This window comes from Amblyomma maculatum, chromosome 5 (assembly GCF_055883805.1).
Source record: "Amblyomma maculatum isolate TAMU_Amacu chromosome 5, ASM5588380v1, whole genome shotgun sequence".
NCBI lineage: Eukaryota > Metazoa > Arthropoda > Arachnida > Ixodida > Ixodidae > Amblyomma > Amblyomma maculatum.
Window position 1 is genome coordinate 136428463 of NC_139348.1, and position 11833 is coordinate 136440295.

At 47.8% G+C, this 11833-nt stretch overlaps 1 protein-coding gene across 3 annotated transcripts; it reads left to right on the forward strand.

The window, feature by feature from the left end:
* Nucleotides 1-363: 363 nt before the first annotated feature.
* Nucleotides 364-11575, forward strand: LOC146189675 (uncharacterized). 3 transcript variants are annotated; one of them, XM_084604446.1, is made up of 2 exons: nucleotides 364-593; nucleotides 6235-11575. In XM_084604446.1, exon 2 carries the CDS (start codon nucleotides 6316-6318, stop codon nucleotides 8302-8304), a length of 1989 nt encoding a protein of 662 aa, XP_084460572.1. In that variant the 5' UTR covers nucleotides 364-593; nucleotides 6235-6315; the 3' UTR covers nucleotides 8305-11575. The 3 variants fall into 3 exon arrangements, with proteins under 3 accessions (XP_084460572.1, XP_084460573.1, XP_084460574.1); XM_084604447.1 differs by lacking the exon at nucleotides 364-593 and adding an exon at nucleotides 627-713; XM_084604448.1 differs by lacking the exon at nucleotides 364-593 and adding an exon at nucleotides 1191-1444.
* The last annotated feature ends 258 nt before the right edge of the window (nucleotides 11576-11833 follow it).

The window sequence follows — 11833 nt, forward strand, 5'->3', positions numbered from 1 at the left end:
CCAAACGGAGCCAAACATAAGATGACAAAGCTTCAGTAAAAGTGCCGAGAGCAAAATACTTGAGCACACTGCGTTTAGACTGGGTTCAATACAATTCGCGTAGAATAGCGTTCCAGTTTTGAGCAGTGAGCCAAGGTAAATATCTGTGCCTGAGCCGCTGCCTCCGCTCCAAATGAGAGATAACCGAATGAAGTGATCTGACCTTCATACGTTTTTAGGCTGTATCTCATGTGTTTACAACGCTATGATTTGCCTGAAGTGACGTAACGCAGAGACGAGACGTCAACTCAGTCTTTCTAAAAATGGCTTCAAACACAATTCTGAAGCAGGCAGCGCCATCTTCGTTAAAATATTTTCGTTTTGTGCGTTTATCAGGAACGCAGCCGTCGCCGCTCCCACTTGTGCGGCAGTGCGCAGCTTTCGGTACTCCGCCGCCGACGTAAACTTTTTTTGCTTTTGCAATAGTGTTCGTGTACAACAACAGTGCTGCAGTGTTCTCCAGCTTGTACTCGATTGTCGCCAGTGACCGAGAAGTGAGAAAGAGTGCGCTCTCGCAATCCTGTGCCATGGACAGCAAGCACGAAGCAATTAACGTGAGCGAAAACACCGACTAACGTCGGCATGCCTTCCTGTAAAACATACCATGGGATTAATACTTCGAGTTAACTTGCATCTTACGTCACTGAAGCCCAGTTTTCAAGTTTTATTCGGAAGTTAGTTGATCCGTGCTTAACCTAGCGCGCTTATTTTGTGTTTCTTCCATACGACAGCACTCGATTCTGTGAGACGTGTTTGCCAAGTTTGCGGTATGCCGCAATTTTAGCTCGCGCCCAACCACTCTGCCTTGTACGGCAAATCGTCTGCTCGTGTACGACGGACCAATGTTACTCTTCTTTCCGGATGATGTCACCGCGTGGGCGGGTCCCTTGCCGCCGCAACAATGGCCGCAACCACCTGCTACTGCTGGCTGCGCTGTCCTAACCGTGAGAGCTTTCCGATGAACACATACGACTTTGCGAATGGCAAGGCCGGCGGAAAGGTTTTGCTGCGAATCCTATTGAGTGCGCATTAAAACGTTTAAATGTAAGGAATGAGCGCCATTTTTAATTTACGTTTTATTTTCGTGCGCCAGATGACACCACAATCGTTCATTACCTAAAACTTGCACTTGTGCTTTATAAAACCAGCGTTGGCCATCGATGAGCTCACTAAAATAGCAAAGTAGGTCAGCGCACGCCCATCTTTTCGTCGTCTGCTCGCAGATGCGCGCTTGCCACGACATTGTCAGTACTTCAGCAGCTGGCAACTGCGACAAGCGATTGAGCCGTTCTATCACGCTTGCGATGCGTCAGGGACGACTGACTGGCCTGACTATAATGCAAATACTGGTGGCACTTAGACAATGGCAACTGAAAACGTTCTCTTAATTGTTATCAACAGACTGGTGAGAAGCGCGGGAAAAGAATTTTATCTTATTCTGTGGCCCGCGCGATCACCGCAGTACCGCTGGACTAGCATTGTTTTATCCGTATTACGGTATGGAATTCTGTTCGCGTTCATCCCGAATGAAAACGTCCGTTTGAAAGCAGGGGAGCTTTAATTCTGCTGAGTCTTTGAGGGGCTCTTTTTTATTTTCGGTTTCATTTTATTCTCCATTTGATTGACAAGTACAGATCACATGAGCGCATGGCGTTGGACAGCTGTGCGTGTCGCTCATCCGGCCGGCGCATTCGCGCGTAACATAAAATAAGACTGGATAATTTTTATATTTGCTTTTTATGCTAGCCGTGAGCAGTTTTGAAGGCTGAGCGGCTAATTAAGCTTTTATTTTGCACTTATGAGGGTAGTATATTACCACTTCGCAAATACACGTAGTTTTCACCGACTATAGCAGTTGTTATATTGATAAGGCCAGAAAGCGTTGTGGAAATCTGGCCGTTTTGCTAATAGCTTCGCGCGGTGCACTGTGGAGGCTAGTCTCGAGACTTGCAGTATCTAGAACTATTGCACTTTTTTGTAAAAGCATGTAGTAGTATATGTTTTGGGAGCATATAGAGGAACACTAGAAGCATGGTGACATCGACACTAGCAAAACTACCACTTTGGGATGGCGCCAAAGCTTGGAGTCGTTTTGTTGTGTGTCTTGCTTAATCGCTTTCAAGGAGCTAGTGGATAATGAACGCTGCCGTTTTCCTGCGTAATTGCATGTTGTTCTGACGTCATCGCAACACACGACAGGTGCTTTTGACAGTGCTATATATTTGGCATGTAACACTTCCTAACTGTATATGAGGAGGCATCATCATTGATGCAGGGCTTCGGTATAATTCCTGCCACATCGAATTCTCTGGCCTTTTTGAATCTTGCTTCTATCGAAATGGTGCCCGCCGACATTTTACCCCGCGCACCTCTTCCTATACTAATAAGCGGCCAAATGTTTTGGCCACTCGGGTACTTAGAGCAGTGAATATGTATTCATCATCATCATCAGCCTGACTATACCCACTGCACGGCGAAGGCCTCTGCCATATTCCTCCAATTAACCCGGTCACACGCTAGCTGCATCCACTTGACCCCTGCGAACTTCTTAAACTCATCCGCCCACCTAACTTTCTGCCGCCCCCTGCTACGCTTTCCTTCCCTTGGAATCCAGTTTGTTACCCTAAGCGACCATCGGTTATCCTCTCTTCGTACTACATGTCCTGCCCATGTCCATTTCTTCTTCTTAATTTCCGCTAGAATGTCGGTAACATGCGTTATTTCTCTGACCCACTCTGCACGCTTTCTATCTCTTAATGTTACCCCTACCATTTTTCGTTCCATAGCCCTCTGGGTTGTCCTCAACTTAAGTAGAACTCTCTTTAGCCTCCACGTTTCAGCCCCATAGGTGAGTACAGGCAAGATGCAACTGTTGTATACTTTCCTCTTGAGCGATACCGGTAAGCTGCTAGTCATAATCTGCGAGTGCTTGCCAAATGCATTACGCATTTGACATTTGAATATGTATTGTGTTATGTTTAACATAGACGCTGCTGAAATAGAATCTGATAACGCTCCAACGTAGAAATGACACTAATAGTATCCTTAATTACAGAGGTCTTTATGACGATGGATACGTAGCTAACCGGGTAAGCGCGATTTTAATAGATACCTGTGACACAATTGTCTACTAGTAGCATGGCGCTGATAACCCAATGAAAAGCGTAGGGTCGCGCTGAGGTATGGTAGAGGGGTTGTTACTCCTAAATACGAGAGACCATGAGAAATTTGAGTTGAAACTCCTTCCGCTTCACACACGTAGGAAACCTCAGGACTGCATGTAGCAGCTGCACAAACCACTGTCTGCGAAACAGCATCTGTCACTGCTCCTGATCATTCTTTGAACAGCGAAGCCCACATATGTGGTCTGCAGTGGAACAAAAGGCAAGCAGTGCCAGTACGGTCGCTATTGAACGTATTCGTTTCTCTTCATGAAGCGGAAGCGTCGTAATTCGTTCGCGAAATATACATAAAGCCCGTCGATCTGTAGGAAATACCGCGCAGTACTGTGGAACCTAGCCAACCACTATTCATGAGACCCCACCGTGGTGGTGCAAGATGCGGGATCGAATCCCGGCCGCGGCGGTCGCTTTTCGATGGAGGCGAAAAGTAAGCGCGCCCGTGTGCTGTGCGATGTCAGTGCACGTTAAAGAACCCCAGGTGGTCGAAATTACCGAAGCCCTCCACTACAGCGTCTCTCAATAACCCGAGTTGCTTTGGGACGTTAAACCCCCTAAACCAAACCAAACCAAAACTATTCATGGGTATAGTGTGCACTAAAGTCAGTGTTCACATTTGCGAACGGTACTTCGGTTGATCGGCGCGTATTTGGTTATCATGACGTGCTCCACAGCGAAGTTCTCACAACAGACACGAACAATCAGAAAAGAGGCCGGCGGCGCGTGAGGGTGCGTGAACGATACGAGAGCTGATTAAAACGATCCGATAACGAGCTTGGACGCACGCGTTGGTCGTCAGCCGCCCAGTTACACCCGTCTCATACAACCAAGGTGTAGGCCTGTGACAGTATAGCTACATTCTCGTTAAGAGAGGCATGATTTTTCTAGCGAACATAAAATTTGAGCGGCGGGCGTGAGGGATAGGAATGATGCGGATAGGGGGATTGTTACAAATGACGAACTGCTTGGGTACTCTGTTCAGCGGAGTTATTATTCCGCTGAAGAGTGAAACGAAATTAGTTTTACGCGATCAGCTCGTTTCTCCGAAAAGTGATCGGCGGCGGCAGCGTGTGATGTCGCGAGAAAATAGTGTGGAGACTTGAGCCGCGCCGTCGCGTCCCCTCTTAGAGGGCGCCACAGTACTTTCTCCAATATTCTAGTAGCAGAAATCCATAGATGTGGCCTTTGTGAGTATTCTACAGCTAAATTTAAAAGCTTTACGTGGAGTCGATAATGAACAATTATATGTATATTTTTAAATTGCTCCTGGCGACCGCTCGCAAGCGACTCGTTCCCCCGCGCAAATCTCCCATGTGACGTACCGGGCTTGCTGGGCGCGCCCAATCATTGGATGGGAGCGGAATGGAGCTCGCTGGGGTGCTGTCGAGGCTTGTTTTCTTAGTTTTTTTTTTTTTTTTTTCCCGCTGGAACGCTTTGAGTCGGGGTTAAAGGAAGCGGGGCGGGGGGGGGGGGGGGAGCGTCATTTTCAATCGCCGATATTTTAAATATGGTAGTGACGCTAGCTTAAACAGTCTTGCTTCGAGGGGAGGACTGATCGGATAGCTGCTCGTGTGCGTTTTCTAGTTTTAGTAAATAGCTTTTCACAGGTCCTCTAAGAACAAGCTTAAGCGTCTCCCTAATTTTATTTATATTTGATAATAAGAAACATATCAGGCATCGAAATTCTTGAGCTTTACTTTGATGAGATGGTTCGCTTTTTATTTAGGTTACCAGGAAAGCTTTAACAGCGGGCTTCTTTCTGCCACGGAGGAATTGTGTGTGACTGCTACTCCAAGCTTCAGTAGTATCCGACTGTATAGGTCACTATAAACCGAAATGTCCTTTACTGACGTTGATGACGTCACAAAAGACCGGCAACGTTTACAACGAAGCATGGAAGCCCGCATATATGGGTTGCACGCGGAGTCGCTTGTTGCCGTCATAACAGGGATCATATAATGTAAGCTGCAGAACAGATATATCCTGTTCACATAATTCCTTTTTGTTCACGGCGAGAACAGAGGTTACATGCGCTATCTAGCGGAAAATAGAAAATTTTTGAGGAGTGGTAAAAACACAAACAGCAGCTTCCAACATCGTTGCTCATGTAGAAGATGGAAGCGACTTTCCGCCACGCTGGTCTTCGTTATTGATGTGTTGTCTTTCGATGCCACAGTTTTAGATACATGTGTCAAGTTGTTTTTGTTGTCATTCTGCTGCAGCGCAGCCACACACGGCTTGACTGCTTCGTAAATAATCAGTGTATATATGCATGCAGTGAATACCATGCTGGAAAAAAAATTTACGCACAGCAGTCGGTCAATGCTCTGCTTTTACATGCATATGACAGCACTTGGAATGCCATATTCGCTTATGCTTTTTTAGCTCGCTTTTTCCTAGTTATTTACAACATGCAAGTCATTAGCCATTTCTTCATTTGTTTGCTTTTTAGGTTGCATTCTACGACGCATTTAAGCGAAAATTGCTCTTTAAGCTCTCTTTCTCTCTCTCTCTCTCTCTCTCTCTCTCTCTCACACACACACACACACACACACACACACGCACGCGCACACACACACACACACACACACACACACACACACACACACACACACACACACACACACACACACACACACACACACACACACACACACACACACACACACACACACACACACACACACACACACACACACACACTTTTACGCGTCCACATTTTCTTTCTATAAAGAGCAATTGCCACTAACAAAGCTTTTTTTTTTGCGATTTCCCCCGGAATGCATCTCACCTTTTAGATTGAATTGAAGTATTTATAGACAAACTCGTCGCTTAAAACGCTTTCCTACGGTCCGAGACGTTGCTGCACTTTACCGTTTGTAGTTCGGAAATACGCGTGTCCCATGCACATTTATTGTAAGAATACAGCCAGATTTGCTATAAGAAAGAATTCAATAAAATTACGCTCTAACTTGAATATATCAAGTGACGCACTGTTATTTGGTTTCTGACGCAGGTGTTACCACCACGTGTCCTGGTCTCAAGCTAAGCTTTTCCAACCCCAGAATCACACCGCCTCAGCAAAGCCGTGAGCGTCATGGCGTCTGCCGCTTACAAGGAACTGCGATCCCAGCAGGCCGACGTTCTGAGTCGTCTGCCCCAGAGCCTTCGCACCTGGACCGACGATCTACTCAAGCGACAGGCCAAGGAACTGCAGTTCGAGTTCCCGGACGATGTCACCAGACGCTACCTATACGAGTCGTGGGTGAAGTACTTCGGTGGCGAGGCGTGTGTCGGCGCGTCCCTCGACACGCTGGTCTTGAACTGCATCGTGTCAACGCCATCTCCCTCAAATCCCGCTGTACCTCTATTCACAAACATCGTCAAAGGTGGCACTCACAGGCAGCCTTCCAAGAGTAAGCCCACGAACACACGGGAGGCCACCCTAAAGCCTGCTTCTCCTGTTGGGACGGGCACCAAAGACGTTGCAGCAAGTAAAGACAATAGCAGTGTTGCCAGCAAGCAGCAGGACGCAACGCCGAAGGACGGTGAAGCGGGAAAAACGGAACGCACGGCAGCGAAGCCTGCTGGAAACGCACATGAAATCAAGGAAGGAGTAGTGGCGATGAAAGATGACTCAGAGAAAGTGCCTTCAAAAGAAATTTCATCGAAGGAGAAGACGGACGCCAAGAAAGATAGTACCGGCGACGTCCAAGATGTCGACAAAGTGTCCAAGACGTCAGCGGCTGAAGTAGCAACAGTAAAAATGGATGACGCGAAGAAGCCATTGATGACTACGGAGGTGAGTGGCACGAAAGCTTCCAAGGTTTCGACTTCAGAAAGTGACGAGAAAGAGAACCGACCTGCTACCGATATTTCTGGAGACGACACGTCCGTAGAAATGCGCAGAGGCCCAAAGAACAACGCACCGAATAAGGCTGTCCATAACAAGTTCAGTTTCTTCAAATGGCGCCCCTCTAGCTTTATTGAGCCCCGGAAGACGGGAATGGGTGGTGTCAAGTTCCGGAGGAGCTTGCTAGAAACCGGGAGCGCTCCCAGAGAACGCATCGTCACCCGTCAGCCATCCTTCACCGCTCCTAGCGCGCTCAAATTTCTCATCTACCTGTCGAAGCTTCTAGAAACAAGCAAGGAAAACCGCGAAGCCCTCGACGAAGCTGGAATGATCATTGGCTTCTGCTCCCTGCTTCTTTCTCTCGTGTCCTTCAAGACAAGGACACAGGTTGAATCGTACTTCCGTGACAGAATAGGTGGCGTCCTGTCAGTTGTCGTGCCCTCTGCTTCCTTCCGCGGCGTGATTCCGGTTCCCAACCGTCGTTTCCTGGAAGTCCTTCACGAGCAGCTGACCAGGGGCTCCCAGCTGCAGACGCAGATCAGCGTCCTGGCTGTCTCTCAATACCTCTACTTCCGGGAAGCCGGTGAAGGCAAGTTTCCAGAGCTGGACATGAGGTTCCTCAAGGAAGGGTACCTTAACCACACCATCGGAACCGGTCTTGGAACTCTGTCCCTTCTGCGAGCGCTTGAGGAGAAGACCAAGCTGAATCCAGCGGCCATCCTTAAGTTCCTCAATTCAGACGTGACGAGAGAGTCGTGCGAGCGTGTCGAAGAATTCCTCAAGCAGCAGACTTCCCTGGCTGGCAAGAAGACCGGCAGGGCGGGGAAACCGTCAGCCCAGTACACTTGGCCGTGGTGTCGCGTCGTCGATCAGAGGCAGCACTCGACCTTGATGACCCGAGCGAATGCGTTCTTTGCCGTGCGTGTCGTCTGCTGCCTAGCCCCTCCTCCCGAGGACCGGATGTGGAAGAGCGTCGAGTTTGTCCCCGAGGAAGTGAAGAAGCACGAGCGCGAGTGGGGCGACATGTTCCGACGGCACCTGAACGACGGAAGTATCCGTAAGGCGAGCGACTCAATGGTGAAGCATCGAGAGTGTGACTGGGCGAAGGCCCTCGACACCATGTACTTCGCCGAAGACTTCGAGCTGCTCTCGGGCGGCTCTTACAAGAAGCCGAAGTTGCAGAACGAGGTCGATAGTTGCGAGGCAGATGGAAAGAAGAGTGCTTCCTCGTAATTCTTCGTTAGATGGCATATCGACTAATATCAGTGAAGGGTTGAGTCAGAGATGTTTGGTCATATATTAGCTACAAAACTCCGGTCAAAAACCCACAAATCTCGTGCGACAATAGATTGGAGACACTAGAGGGCAGAATAAGCGTCACTTTATAGTCCTATGTGGGTGGCTGCTCGCGCCATCCTGCAGATTTATAACAGTTATTCAGCTCCAAAGTACATATTTGAAGGATGTCTCACAAATTTGAGGCCAGTACGAGTGCATTATTTTGAAATGCTCTCAACGCGGGTAGTTTCGCGTTTGGGATGATCAAACAGCTTTGGTAATGAGTTTCTGCTGGCATGTGAGTCTAAGAAGGCCCTGTGGTCTTTCCGAGCCGTCTGGTGACATCCCAGTGTTTTGAGCATCGTGTCGGTTGGGCAAACATTCCCTTCCCTGTTGTGTGCCTTTGGTGAGCACTCGCACGCGCCCATCTTCCACGCGATGAGCGCGCGCGACCTTTGTCTTTGCTGTCCCTGCACTTTGTAAGTTAATTCTGGGTAGCCCATGGAAGATGTAGAATACCAGGCGAGATATCCACACGAACCCCGTCACATGTTCCGCAACAGTGAGGAAAATATGTCAAGGGGGATTATCTTTGGTGATCCTTTGCCCTCATTTATAAAAACTGCCACATGGAACTCCCTACTGGTGATTCTTTCTTCTATGAATTGTGCACATTCCAGCAGCATTGCATATTGATTTCACCTGATTTGTAGCATGCATGTAAAACCTCGCGTCTTTTGATTGTATGTGGCGTATTCAGAAAGACTTGCCGTCCGCGAAGGTTCTAGTGTGACTTGCCTCAGGTTTCCTTTCCTCTACCCTTGCTTCTGATTGTCTTTCACGTGTAGTGTGACGCAGTTAGGCCTCTTGCCTTTTGTTTTTGCTCACTTTGGTATCTGCGGTCTGTCAAGCCAGCCACAGCCAGCCCCAGTCAGTCCCAGTTTTTATGTCCCGTCAAGTTCTCGCGTGAAGTAGGATTGGCTGTCAAGAGTTTGCTTTTTGTTCAGTTTCTGCACGCTGACCGGAAAGGAAGCCAAACACACTGGTACGAGGTTTCTATAGGGTCGTAGGGATCTTCACTCTGCTTCTTAGGCGGCACACTGTCTTTGCAGACATATTGTCTTAAAACTGACTGAATGCATATGACATCACTGCTCATGTGAGCGGCGTTAGCCCAAGTGAAAGCACACGGCTTGCTTTCTTTTTTGTATCCGTTGCATCGCAAGATCCGCAGCATATCTTCATTCACGAAGTTGCTTGAAGCACAGTGGCGTAACTCTCCGACATATTGCTTTTGGCGAGCATTACTTTAGCACGCGAGAAAAGCATTCGAACGACAGGGCCCATATTACTCCGCCGCTGGATGTGGCCTAATAACTTTCCAGGGTATAGTCAGAGAAATCTGCGTGTCCTCACATGCGCAAGTTTTGAATATGGAACGGAGGAGCTAAACATGGCCGCATGTGAACGCCACTATGCAGCAGCGAGTTTCGAGTGCCTCTAGGAAACACTATAGCGAGACGGGAGGGGAGCCTCAATCCGCTGATAAACGTTGCGACGAAAGGACTCGTCCGCTATTGGCCTAGACGAACAGATTATCATCTTGTTAGAACGTTGTTCAGTCAGCGGAGTGAGGCTTCATTCTGCCTTCTTCAAGTTGGTGCTGTCCAAAATTAGATTTTCTGATTCCCTGCTCTGTATCTCTCACGATGTATACCTACCGAGGAATTGCAGTGCTTCTTCTCTTTTACCCGCACCGTTGGTCCAAAAGGGGTTGGCTATACAGGGTACATGTGGTATTGCACTGGGCTTGCGATTTAGAAGATACAGTGTCGTTTTCGTGAGCAATTAATTCTTATTCTCGTGTAAATGACGTTTGGTTAAGAGATGCATAGTGGTGCGAGTCATGTGACACAGGCAGCGCAGCCTGCAATAGTGAATAACTTGCAGCGGGACTTCGGCACTGTGCGGTAACTGCGGCGCGCTGAAGTGAGAGTACTGTAGAGCAGTGTGTTTTGTGACGTTCCGTAGGTGCCTTTACAACTTACGCGAGTAACAGAGTTCCTAGTCTATGCATATATCAAACCCTTAACACTATTTCGTACAGGAAACGATCGACAGTAGAGAAACTTACACAGGGTGTAACACCACAGTACGAGTGTATACCTGAAGCTTATAGTGATGCGTCAAATATTTTTATATGGTGCTCTTACTAACAGAACGATGCCTAAGAACTGAGTTTGGTGTACTGGCGCGATTTTTAAGACGCTGGTTGTTTTATCGAATGCTACACGATGCCTCTTCCGGCACCCTCCCTTACTAAATTCTGTTTTCCCGCCTTTTTAGGCACCGTCAGCTCACCGGGAAGAGTCAACGTTTGAGGGGCTCAAATGTCTGTTTCTCGGTAGCCGGTGTTTTAGAAATTAGGAGCTCGAGTTCAACGCTTCTTCGCCCGCTTTGTTGTTTAAAGGTCGTTTCTTTCGGCAGACTGCTGCTGCGCCAGCCGCCATTGGTCGAAACGTCGCCTAGGCAGACACTTGCAAAGCATATGGGACGAGGAGCCTACAGCTCATAATCTCCGAGACCGTAGCATATTCCGTTCACGAAAGTGCTGCATTCTGTGGTAGCGAGATATTGCTCACAATGAGAGGTAACAGCAGAATGCTCTTGTTATAACGATAATGTTTGGTGTGAAGCTGTACCGCGCCTTAAATATTTCCCCAAGGTTCCTAGATCGCTTTACTGCGATAACCGCGTTTTGCTGAAACAGTTCCTCCGTGAAACATTCTTTTCCTGATAATATTGACGGGTCCAGGCCACAGCGTCCAGCGTGTTTCGAAGCGGGAGCAGATTAAGAAGCTTTGCGTTCATTCAATAAGCTGGTGTAATATTTCCCGTTCTAATGAACATATTATACATTAATTGTCATTAATATTTAACCTGCCTTTAATTTCCTACGAAGCGACGTCAGATCGAGTGGCGTAGTGTACGACCTGTGTCTTTCGTTATTTAACCAGATATCAGTAACTGAAATTTTAACGTACTTTCAATTTCATTCCAACTGTATTTCCTTCCATCCGCTCCCACCGCGTGCCTTCGTTATGTTGGAAGTGCCATATACACTATTCTGTACAGGGCTCGTGTATGCTTTGTATACACGGTGTTTACTCTAGTTACTGGTCGTCAGCTTGGGGCGCCAGATGCAATAAAAGATGGTATTTTCTCACTGTGTGGTGTCTGTTTCTCAGCATGACAGAGTGCAAGATCTGGATACATCCCAGGAGCTGCCGTATAAACAGATATGCTGCCGACTGAGCTCTTGATAAAGTGGCTCCGAACCACCGCTTGCCGAAGCTCCCGTCCATTAAGTGCAGTGAATTTATAGGAGCAACCCTTAGCACTGTTTTGACGCCCAGTTTGGAGCCTCAAGCTCTATTGTATGGTAAGTATAACTTTAATGAAATGACTGCAAACGACGGTTTAA